Source organism: Vanellus vanellus (assembly GCF_965231255.1).
Source record: "Vanellus vanellus genome assembly, chromosome: 6".
In the NCBI taxonomy this organism is placed as follows: Eukaryota; Metazoa; Chordata; class Aves; order Charadriiformes; family Charadriidae; genus Vanellus; species Vanellus vanellus.
The window spans coordinates 41,864,099-41,876,560 of NC_138911.1; the positions used below are offsets into that span (position 1 = coordinate 41,864,099).

The window sequence follows — 12,462 nt, forward strand, 5'->3', positions numbered from 1 at the left end:
AAAAAATGTGCTCTCACTCTCTCAATATGCATATACATTATGTATACTCAAGAAGTTTAAAAGCTAAAGCTAGTGAACTGGAGCGTCTTACACTTGATGAAGACCTTGATGTAACAGGCATTGCAGAGACCTGGTTGGATAATAAAAAACAACAGAGAGAATCGAAGCATTACTTAAAAATTATACTTTCAGACTTCTAGTGGTGTGTATGCACACAAAGAGATTAAACTTGTGTCCTTGTGTGCTTTAGAGAAACAGTATGACAGTTGACCAACCATTTCATGAAATGTTACTTTCTAGAATATACATGCAAGAGTAATTATTTTTGCTTGAGGAATTTAAAAGACAAATTGTTTCTCAGAGCTGTATTGGTCTGAGCAAAGAGGTTTCTGCTACATGATGAAATAGAAGAAAAAAAAACAAACCCGCCCAGATACTGCAATATAGCATGTCTGTCTGCAGAGCAGCCCTGTTCAAGTATTCAAGGTTTAAACACTCCTACTATACAGTGACTGGATCAGACTTCACAGAACATGCTATTGCAGCAAATTCAATTCCTTTTGTGCAGAAAGAAATTGAATATTAGTTGGATAAAACACAGAATACCCTGGGGCTGTAGGGTCTCCAACTGAGAATTCTCCCATACTAAACACAGGGAACTGCGATCCTAGCTTGTTCTTATCTAGCAGTGACTTTTTTTGTATTTCTTTGCATTCCTCTTCCAGAAGTTGTAAATAAAGTGTTTCTGTCTGTAATAGTGTGTAGCACGTTTAGGGCATTCTTTTGAAGACAAGCCCTTCCAGCTGTGGAAACCATTGAATCATTGAAACCATTTTTTTCCCTGTACCACCGAATTATACCTTCTGGTGCTTTTTGAGAACGTCAGTGAATGAGGCTCAGGTTTTTTTTGAAAGTACTGTTTAGGTATATATTTACAAAAGAAAACTCTTGGATGTGGATTTGGTAGGTATAAAAGTCTATTGAAGAAAAGCTTACTAAAATAGCCTTGATGCAGCCAGTAGAGACATGTGAATTGTTGAGGCAATAAGAAGGAAGAATTGAGTTAAAAAAGTTGATATCAAATTAATTGGTATAAATTTCCCAGCAGTATGAAGCAGTTAAGTGCTTTCTGTACTTTGAGCATTGTAACAGGATTCCTAGTGTTTCTTGGTAACTTAAAAGGCACACTCGGTGACTGTGGTGTGACAGAGGAGTTACATATTGATCTGATAATCTAAAATGCATTCAGTTTCTGGGCTGTGATGGTAAAAAGCCAATAGATTTCATAAAGCTCTAAAACTTGTGAATTTTTAAATAGAACCATGGACTGTTATGGAGGTCTAGAGTCTAGATGATTTTGCACCCATAAAGGTAACTTGAAGAATTATGGAACTATAAACTGCTTGTATTCCTTAATGGGTTCTAAATTAACAAAGAAAAAGATCTTGGGTAATGGGGTGATTAGCAGGATGGATGCTTTCATTCAGTGAGTAGCTGAGGGCAAAAAAGATAGCAATGTGATAGGAAGCGTAATCACTGGAGTGGAGCGAGCAAGTGTGTGTGTGTGCATAATAAAGGTGTATTTTTTTTAATGTTTATCTAGAATGCCTGCTGTAATATGACAACTCTATAACGCATAGTAAAACAGAGTAATAATGAGAAGCCTGGAGAACCTCTGCTTCCTAACACCTCCTTTTCCCCTCTTCACCCGCCCTTTAAAGGCAGACTTGTAAATGATGTGATAATTTAACTTAGAAAAGAAGTGGGGAGAAATGGATGCAAAGTTTATAAAATATAAATGGTAAAAGGGAGTGTGTTACTCCATGAAATTAAAAAAAAATCAGGAGTCAATTACAAATGCTTGATTTTTCTGCAGACTATTTTATTAGTGTTTTGTTGCTTACCATAGTAAGTTCTTAAACCAAAATTGTGAAGATAGTTTTTGAAAACATACATTCTGTGGGTACCAAACCCCAGAATTGAGACTTTTGTTGATTAAAAAAAAAAAAAAAAAAAGGCTATCAACAACAGTTTAGCAGAGATCAGGAAGAGGATCATTTTGGGTAAATTATTCCACAAATGCCTGCAGTCAGTCAGGTTCTTGTTATCCTACAATGTGGTTTCCTCTGATTCATATTAAATGTAATAGTGGACTCAGTAGACAACTGGTATTTTGTGTTTTGATTGTCCTGTGTGACTATAATGCTTAACGTGTTACTTTTTAGGCACTTATGATTTGTGTTCCTACTTTTGGTTTGTGAATTAATAATTATGACTGGCTGTGTTTTGCTCTCTGGTATATAAACTTGGTTTTGAATGTGTTTTTTTTCCCTTCCCTTTCTAAGGATTATGTACTGAAGGCCTGTACCGTGTTAGTGGGAATAAAACAGATCAAGACAACATTCAGAAACAGTTTGATCAAGGTAACAGCAGATGTTATTATTTACAGCCAAAACAGAACTTGAATTCTCCATGGATGTATCACTGTGTAATATAAAAAGATTGCACTTTCAAACTGCCTTCCATAGCACTGAGCACTTAATGTTTTGGTAGGTTGTATTGGTGTAGTCCAGGCTATTACCAGTCAAGCTGTGTATAAACAAAAGATGGGATAGAATCTTATTACAGCTGGCTTTAAGTGCTGTTAAATATTTTCTAGGTGGTATTCTAGTGTTTAAAAGAGCTTAAATGCAGTCCTAGCCACCCCTTGTGTTAATAGTTCAGCAGTCCTAGGCATTAAGGTGTTCACTTCCCCCTCCTGTCACCCCCAAATGTAGTACTTCTTGATACTTGCTTTATTGAAAGATGTCTTGAATAATATAGATTAACAATTAAATCTTGATAATAAATTTCTAACACAACCTTTCTCGTGCTGGAATATACTGGAATATGATTGGTAGATTACACTGTTCACTGATACATTAAAAGAGAGGGTCAGCATTATTTTTTTCCTTCTGTTTTCTCATTTAATTTATGATCTCAGTTGATATTTCAAAATGAAAACACTTCTTAAAAGTTTTTCGATATTAATCATGAAGTTGAGCTTCTGAAAAATTCCTTCTAGATGACAAGGAATATAAATGTACTAGTTTTCTATGCCTCACTATGCTGTTTCAGATAATCTGAATATGATGCTAGATTTTCTTCAGTTGCCTCATTAAAGGATGTTCCAGAGTTTCAGGTGTAGTGGTCTTTTGAAAACTGAACTTTGCATTTTCAAAATTTCAGTTTTTAAAGATTTGAAGTTCTACAACTTACAGTGCTTTCACTTCTAGCCTTGGTTTAAAAATTATGTAGCATGAATTTATTACTATACATTTCAATGAAAAAAACTGTAGTTATAAAACATAAATCTAGCAGTAGATTACATGGCCATGTGCAGCCACTGGTATGTTTTGTTGTCCTTTTCTAAAAGGCTTCATGTGGTCACATGAACACAATCACATGAATTCCGCGAATTGATGTGCTCTGTACCAGTTTTAAACAAAATTTTGGGAAATAGAATTTAAAACTTGTTATTAGGCAAAACTGATTAATCAGAAGCCAGTCAATGGCAAATAGAAAAGCACTTAAGTCTGTATGGAGAATTAGACAACTTTATTTTTCTTATCATCTTCTGTTTACTTATACTGTCAAATTTTCTTATATTTGATTTCATGTGGGTCAAAGTGATAGCAGCTTATCCATAGGTTCACCTTTTCGTTTATTTTTTAACAAATGTTTGGCAGCATTTTCACTTTCAGTGTTTTGAATAAATTCTTGTTTTCATAAAATACTATGATGAACAATAGCTATATGTTTTACTTACACTGCTGTTTAATTCTATTTTACAGATCATAATATCAGTTTAGAGTCTATGGGAGTAACAGTAAATGCAGTGGCTGGGGCTCTTAAAGCTTTTTTTGCAGATCTGCCAGATCCATTAATTCCTTATTCTTTGCATCAAGAGTTGTTAGAAACATCAAGTAAGTAATAAACAATCATGTCTTGATCTAATTATGTTATATTGATTGCCCTTATTGCAATTTTTACTTCATTGTAAGTTGAAAGGACTAGCTGCACTGAAATAATTTTAAAGACTATAAAAAAAATGTATGTGTCTAAGCAATTTAAAAAATAACAGAACTATATGATGAAATAAGTGTAATATTTTATTTTTTCTGAATAAGTTGTGGCATATTATTTTCCCTTTTCCTAGAAAATTTAATTGGAGAAATCTACTTTTTTTTTTTTTCAGCTCTGTATTAGTGCTGCATATGATGAAAGCACTTGGAACTGTATTGCAGTTGTTAACAGGGGGGAAAAACCCCTTGAATTCATAAAGTCTTAAATTCAAAGTAGGCTTTAGAAAACAGACACATCTAGGAATATTATGGTAATTCTTTTTTTTTTTTTTTTTTTTTTCAAATTGTTTTTGAACTCCTTGTAAGATGAAGTGGTTAATTTTGTTTGCCTTACAAACATTTTTCAGACACTTCTAAGTGAAATGACTAAATTGTTTCCCCCCTTTTTTTTAGTGTCTCTTTTTATAGCAGTAAACTGTTTCAGAAAAAGACTGCTGCGCATTTTTGCAGGATACAACTGTGACATACAGTTTTCTTAATGCTTTTGTGTTCAAAATGTGAAAATACTAGTGTAAACCTGAGGCTTGGGTCTGGACTCGATTAATATATAGTCCATTAGAAATTTTGTATTTTTGGATGATATCTGTAGATACCTATTTGTGGTATTTCTGCTGTACTTTTCAGACAAATTGCTTGTTTCATGCAATTAGTTAAGTTTTATTGTTCTTAAAAGTGTATCAGTTAAATTTCAGACAAAACATGCAATAGCTTAGAATATAAGTAGACTTACTGTTTTAAAATGTCATTAATACTGCTTTAAATTTAATAAAATTAGAGCATATTTAACATTATTTCTACAGTACCGGGATACGCAAATTTCTTTTTAGCAATGCAGTCAAGTAATAGCGGTGAGCTTGTATTCCTTTTTATGATATGATTCATCATGGAATAGAAGTATATTCTGCAGAATGTATGGTTCTACAATACTTTGGTGGTATTCTCCACAAGTGTTTTAGCAGCATTAGTTGGTTTTGTTGTTTTGTTTTTTTTTTTTTAATAATTTGTTGATTTTATTCTATAGTCCTTTCTTACATGTTGTTTATTTCCTCTTTGAAGCATAAATAATGTCCCTTGGGCCTGTGAAAATCCCTGTTCTCCTTTAAACAGTATATTTAAAATAGCTGCTCCATGCTCATTCATAATTTTTTTATTATTATTATTTGAATAACTGATAAGCTTAAGATATTCTAAGTTCATGTGAAGGTCTTCCTTCCCTGAAATCTTTATGAAACTTCAGTCCAGATAAATCTAATGGATATATCTAAGTCTTAACATTTTGCAAGTAGAGGAAAATCTAACAAGAAATGTTACATTGTTAGTTATCATTTTACAAGCCAACAATGAATAATCCAGTGATTCTTTGCTGTTAAATGCAGATAAATATTTTTCTGTTTTAAGCACAATTATCTTCAGTTTAGATAGTTACCTGTAATAAAAAAAGTTATTCTATGCAATAGTATATGCAGTTAGAAATTTTATCAAATATTTTCTCACTTGCTATTTCTCTGTGGGTATCTTATCTGTACCATTATACTAGGAAAAAGACTTAGCAACATTTTATTCAGTATGTCTTTCTAGATGTGTCACAAAATGTCACTTATTTCTATAGAAATCATGGATAAGACAGAACGGCTACACGAGTTAAAAGAGATTGTGAAGAAATTCCACCCAGTGAACTATGATGTCTTCAGATATGTGATAACGCATCTAAACAGGTTTAGTATTTTTCTACTAAAATTTTGTTTCAGTTGTAACTACTGCAAAAAAAAGATTTTCTTAGTAACAATGAATTGACTACTAGAATTGAAAATGTCATGCTGCATTGCTCCTCTGTTAGTATAAATGTGGAATATGAAGCTAGGAGTTAGAGGTTCATTTGAAAAGGTTTGTATATTCTGTTTTCAGATTTTCTTGACGTATAATATTGTATAGTATTTTTGATATTGGTTGTGGTTATTGTTTGTTCTTTGATAATGATTCCCTTTATACCTAAGGGCTAAGATGGCATAATATGCTTCTAAAGTCCGGGAAAACATAGCTGTACAGCTTTTAAAGTCTGATCATAGAGGGGGTTTACAGCTTGAAGTTTCCAAAGAGTTTGCAGTGAAGGAAGGTGGCACGACCAAGAGAAACAGACTCTTTATTTTGAGTGAACATAAAAGAAGATGAATAGACATTTGCTAGGCACTTATAAAAAGTGGTTTGGGAAAGTTTGATAGGAGATGACATACAGGTTGGTAGGATTTTGTTTACCCTTAGAAAGGAGAGAGGTAAAGTGTAAACATAGGACAGGATAAAGTTGATTTTTCATTATGCTTTATCTTCTTGTGAGCTGCAACTGGAAAGAAGTGCAGTGCTCTCTCCATTTCTCACTTTTAGTCATAGTTTCCCACTGTTTCATTATGCAGCTGCAGCGTGTTCTAAAGGAAAATGGAAATAGGGGAAATCTAATTTTCTGTAGAATACACTAGCTGATCTTAAACACCCTGTGGCCACCCTGTGGTCTGATGCCAGAAAGTTGGTGGAGAGGGAGAAGGAAGAGGGGAAGAATGGAACTTCACCTGTTGTCCTCAGCAGCAGCAGTCTACAACTAGATCAGATTAGATTTAAGAAACAATATGAGAGGGACAACAAGCAGTGAACTCATGTCAGGGGGGATCAAAAGTTTCATGAGAAGACCAAACACAAAATCAAATCCTAGAGATGCTTAACGATGTTGGAGGGTATACGTTTTAGCCTATGCAACTGAAGAAGCCCCTTGAAAGATTTTTAAATTCAGAGCAAAAATGACAGTAAAAAAGCAGTCTGCAAAATAGGTGATCTGGCTTTTATTTCAGTTTTATTACATAGCAGGTGCTATTATTTCCCCAGTTTTATAACTTACCTTGTTATAGTCTGTTTTCTAATGAAACACCATTATAGAATTTGAAATCCCTTTTGGTGTTTTTCATTGTACTCGTTTTAGGGAAACGGTACAGGCAGTTCTGATTCAAAACTCTGACAGATTCATTGTCCCATCACAATGTCTTACCAAGAATTAAATAAAATTTAAGTGTAAGTCTCGCTTATTGTTCTATCTAGATTATAGTCTAGGAGGAATTTATACACAGAAGAATTCAGTATAGGAAGAAAACTCTTTAATAAAAATGCTAAGCAAAATGTAAGCTTACGTTTATATTTTTGGGTTCTTTAATCCTTAAATGAAGTTAAAATGTAATTCTTCTAGGAAAGAGATTAGGAATATTACTGTCACTCAGAAATAGTATCCAAGTATCCTTGGGACCAAAGTTATTCAAAACAGATTGAGAGGCAATATTTGTGTACCCTCACACTATTTGAAATAAGTAATGCACATGCTAAAATGGAAGTCTACACTTTATAGTTACCACCATGCATGCATTGTAAATGAGTGAAAATATTTTCTTATAGCATTAATTCTAGTGTTTACTATGGTTTTCACAGCTTTTGAATCCGTGGACTACAGCCAGCTGTCAGAAATTCTTGCAGTCTGCTCTTGTTAATCATCAAAATTGTAACTGACAAGTTGCTGAAGTTTTATTTTCTGTCTTATTTCTGCAGGACAACTGTAGCTCAGTTACCTTTGTGCTGTCTGCTGTAATATAGGAATTGCATGTTCCCAGCTGAATGAATATCTTGGGTGTTTGTCAGATGTATTAACACAATTTTACATGTATCTCTCGCTAATTACTACTAGATAAAATTGTGAGGTTACTTTAGAACACAGAGTATTTTTAGTAAACAAAATATCCTGGCTCTTTCTAGCCTATTACTATGAAAAGAGAAGGCATTTAATTGTTGATGATTAATTTGATAACAGGATGGTTTGTTGGGTTTGGGTTTTTTTTCTTTTAATAGTATCGTAATAATGAACTGAGATCGTAAGCGAAGATCCTGTTTCAGCCCCTGCTTAAAAGCAGGAAACTTCAAGGAAGAGAAACCCAGTTGGAAACCTTTGCATTATACATTGAAAAATAAAACAAAATAAAATTAACGTGTGTTGGTATTAGTGAAATTTCCACTGATGATGTTCTTTACAGCTGGCCAATTCTGTTGCAGGCCAGTATGAAAAAACCTGCAGAGATGTGCTTTAGTCAACGCCTGATTATTTTTTTTTTTTCTGTTTGTTTTGTGTTTATTTTTAACATGATCTAGTGTGATGTCTTTTTCTGAGTGCCATAAATGCTAGTTAATATCTGACTGCCCTACAGTAAGAAGCCATTTCTGCCATTTTTCTTCCATACATTTTAATTGATGAAATATTAATTTCATGAAATCCTGTAGCTGGTTGAGAAATTTAGATTTTATTATTGTTACTTCAAAATGTTGGTGGAATGTTGAATTTCTTGATTAAAAGCTTAATCAGATTTATATTTGTTAGCTATCCAAAGCTGGAAGAGTCATGTTTTCTAAATTTTCTTCTGCATAATCGTTTAAAAAACCCAAGAATGATTGTTTTAGCGGATAACTGGAGGAAAGTAAGAAAAAACTTGAGACTGTTTAGTAATAACGCTTACAGTTAGAGAGCTATGAAAATATTTGTAGTTGATTGCATACTGGTTTTAATTAATTCTGTGCATGTCATTCTCATTTCAGGGTTAGTCAGCAATATAAAACCAACTTTATGACTGCTGATAACTTATCGATTTGTTTCTGGCCTACTTTGATGAGACCGGATTTTGAAAACAGAGAGTTTCTTTCTACCACCAAAATCCACCAGTCAGTTATAGAGACCTTCATTCAACAGTGTCAATTTTTCTTTTACAATGGAGAGATCGTAGAAGCACCTAACCCAGTGTCATGTCAGCCACCGCCTTCCAACGCAGTGCAGATGGTGGAACCAATGGTACCTCTTCAGTTACCACCACCACTGCAGCCTCAGCTGATACAGTCACAATTACCAGCAGACCCTCTTGGTATTATATGAATAGAAGATGATTGCAGGCAGCCTGGCACTGGACAGTAAGGACAAGCGATAGACATGCATGTTTCAGGATACAGTAATGTACTTCATATTTATGAAAAATAATTCCCATCCAGCTGATTGGACATCTTTTTGTTATATACCGTACTGTGTTCCTCATTTGTACACACTGCAGATAAAAAAACTGTGTGATAAGCATGACTGGAGAGGTTTAATTTTTAAAAGCAAAAATAGCTATAAAGTACAAAGCTGCTGCTGCATGATACCTTATTGCAATCACTATATCATTCCTGTGACGGTTTGTCACAATATATTGTGAATAAAATTTTTCTATAGAAATTTAATGATTTAAAAAATTACATTTATGAAACATTCAATGCTTACAGCCTGCTTTATGGCTGTTTTTGTTATTTAACATGCTATTTTTGGCAATTTTATTCACATTCGAGCATTCTGTGTAAACAACTAAAGCCCAGCTATAGTTTATTTTGTAATCTCCTGGCTACTTACGTGACGGTATGCTTAGGATGGTTTATGGAAGAATGCAAAATGCACTGTTGAGAATTTTACAGTCCCTCACCATCCATCTTTACTTGTAAGTATACCTGTGGACAGTTTGTTAAGGGTGGGTGAACTTGCTTATTATTTCTTACAGCACAATACCAAGGACATGCTTGTTGTAAAAGTGAGTTTCAAATATTGTACAAAAATTTTGATGTTGCCTACTTATTTCTTTATGTTCCATTACTGAACTAAACATTTTGTAAAACTGTTAATTCTGTAAACAGCTGCATGTTTAAAAGATCATTGATGGTCTTGTAAACTTAATCTAATATATTTTAGATATTTTAATTTTTCCCACTTGGGAATACATGTAGTGTTTAGAAAATAGTTCATGACATTTTCATATAAGGTTATATAACTTTTCATACATAAACATGAATTTTGTTGTAGTAAAATTCTCTAAACCAAACAATGTTTTAATCTAGGACTTCAATTAATCTATTCTTTAAATCTATTTTTATGTGACCCTTTAAAGATATACAAAAATGCATTGCTAATACATAGCAATAAATACTTTGGGTACTGACAATTAACCTCTTTGGAGTGTATATATATAAAAAAATCACATAAACTTGTATTCATATTTTTTTCCTGTGGTATGTTGTACTAAGAATTCAAATGACTGATTTTTTTTTTTAATTTTTTTTGCACCATATTTTTAAATTATCTCTTTTTTTCATTTATTTTCCTTTTACATTGGTACCAATTTTGCTGTAAAAGAATGCTGCTTAATTTAAACACATCTTTTGGTTAAATATTTTGTTAGTGGTAAAAAATTTAGAAGGTTACAAATTGTAGCAAAGGGGAGACCATAGATAACACTACCTGTGAGACTTTTCATAGCAGCTTTTTTTCTTTTATGCTCAAAATATACCTTTTTCTGCAAAGAAGAAAATGGTTTTGGCTCATTCAGCTGCTAGAATGTTTTGTGTAGTTTAAAAAAAAAAAAAAGCTTTATGATGGTCACTGTTGTAATCTTCACTTATAACAAGATTTAAGATCGTCTTGTATGTATTATAGTAAATAGATGATTTTGAGAATTAAGGCTTTTAAGAGTTTGATTTGCTCCATTTTCCCCAAATAAAATTGCCTTTCCCACTTATGTCCTAGGTATTGTACTTCTAATTATGACTTGGATTATCATTCTAGGTTACTATGATACCATAAACCCGGCTGCTGTTTGAAGTACATGTATATTATAAATTATCTTGATATTGTGTTATATTCTTGCAAGTAATTATCTTTTCTAAGAAAACATAAACAAAAAAGAAAAGTCAACCCTATTCCTATTGCAAAGCACACAGGAAATATTAGTACAATAAAGTCTGTCCTGTAAATTGTAGTATTCTTAACTTGTTCTACTTTACCTGTTGTCTATATGGCTTTTATTTATAGTTGTCAGTCTAATCTTGGCATGTTTAGCAAAGAAAATGAAACTTCAAGAGTTTTATAAACTATTTCTAGGTTGCTAAAGAATTTATTTTTCTACTGTATATGGTATAGACGAAGCATCACCTGTACAGGAAACAAGTCTATTTCTAATAGAAGTAAGCTTAAAAATAAATGCCAGTCATATCCATATTTAAAAGTTCTACCTATAAAGTATCTCCAGTCTTTGTAATGTGAATTACATTTTAAACTTTCTACAAATTCCAAGTTGTTTGCCATAATATTTAACTAATTTTTTAATACTAATTTTTAGAATAATTTACATTCCATTTCATGACAAACTTTCATGTTGAACTTGTGATCAGAAGTATTTGCAGTATCATTTATTTCTTGTGTAAGATGTTATGGCTAAATCACGTCATTATTTTCAAAAATCTTAACACTTGTATTTGGCCAAATATGAAAGCATTAGTTACATTTACTGGACAAAACATAAAAAGAGAAATAATAAGAAAGCATGGCATGTGGCACTTGATTGTCACATGGAAGAATCCCTGCATACTGTTTGCATTATAGAAGTGTTATATGCAGGAACGTGGATATGTGTGTATGTGTAATATATACACTTTGGTATTTTTTATGTGTTTGTGTATTTATGTACACAAGCACATGTGCACAGACTTGCATGCACATACACTCACATACTAAAGTTTTTAAAAGATACTAGGAAATTATACCATCGTTATTAAAGATTTATAATAGAGCTTTCTCTATTATTATTTTTATTAGTGCTATAAAATGAGGAAGCATGTCATTATATACGAATTCCTCATACTTTGGCTCATGTAGTCCCTTCTAGTTTTAATGAAAATCCAAACAATAATAACTATATTTTTTAATGTGAGCATTTTTACAGTAATATCTATCTTGATAAAGATACAAATGTATATTATTTTTGGTTGAGCATCTCAGTGACACTTTATGGCGTAGTTTGTCTTTTTTATGTAATATTGGTATAGACATACTGCAGTGTATTGTCTTTCAATGTTTTAGCAATTTAAAAATCCCAGACCTGAGTTACAACATTGCCATTTTAAGTAATGCTTAACAGGTTATTTCAAAATTCCTTACCCTCCATGATCTTGTGGAATTTTAACATATATAGTGTAAATAGATTGCAGATGTCAACTTAAGTGAAAAGAAACTTTTTTGTTGTCGTATGTTTTCTCCATGTTGCTAGGAAATTATAGATATGTTTATTTTTAGTTGCTGGAATTTAGCTTCCAATATTTATGACAAATATAGGAAAACTATCAATTGGACATAAAAAAAAAAAATTGGCCTTAGCTTACATGCTTATTTCAGTTTTTTTTTTTTAGTAATTGTGATGTTGTTTGTCAACTGAAAAAATTCCACATATAAAAAAAAATTTAAAGTCAAAAT

General features: G+C 32.4%; 1 protein-coding gene across 1 annotated transcript in view; it reads left to right on the forward strand.

The window, feature by feature from the left end:
- Positions 1 to 11,337, forward strand: part of ARHGAP5 (Rho GTPase activating protein 5) — a gene marked incomplete at its 5' end in the record, with an annotated part of 38,525 nt that extends 27,188 nt beyond the window's left edge. Inside the window, 4 exons of the mRNA XM_082484882.1 lie at positions 2,346 to 2,423; positions 3,834 to 3,965; positions 5,734 to 5,839; positions 8,739 to 11,337. Of these exons, the coding sequence (XP_082341008.1) occupies positions 2,346 to 2,423; positions 3,834 to 3,965; positions 5,734 to 5,839; positions 8,739 to 9,069 (647 nt within the window). The 3' untranslated portion in view covers positions 9,070 to 11,337. The remainder of the gene's footprint in view (positions 1 to 2,345; positions 2,424 to 3,833; positions 3,966 to 5,733; positions 5,840 to 8,738) is intronic.
- Between the last annotated feature and the right edge of the window lie 1,125 nt (positions 11,338 to 12,462).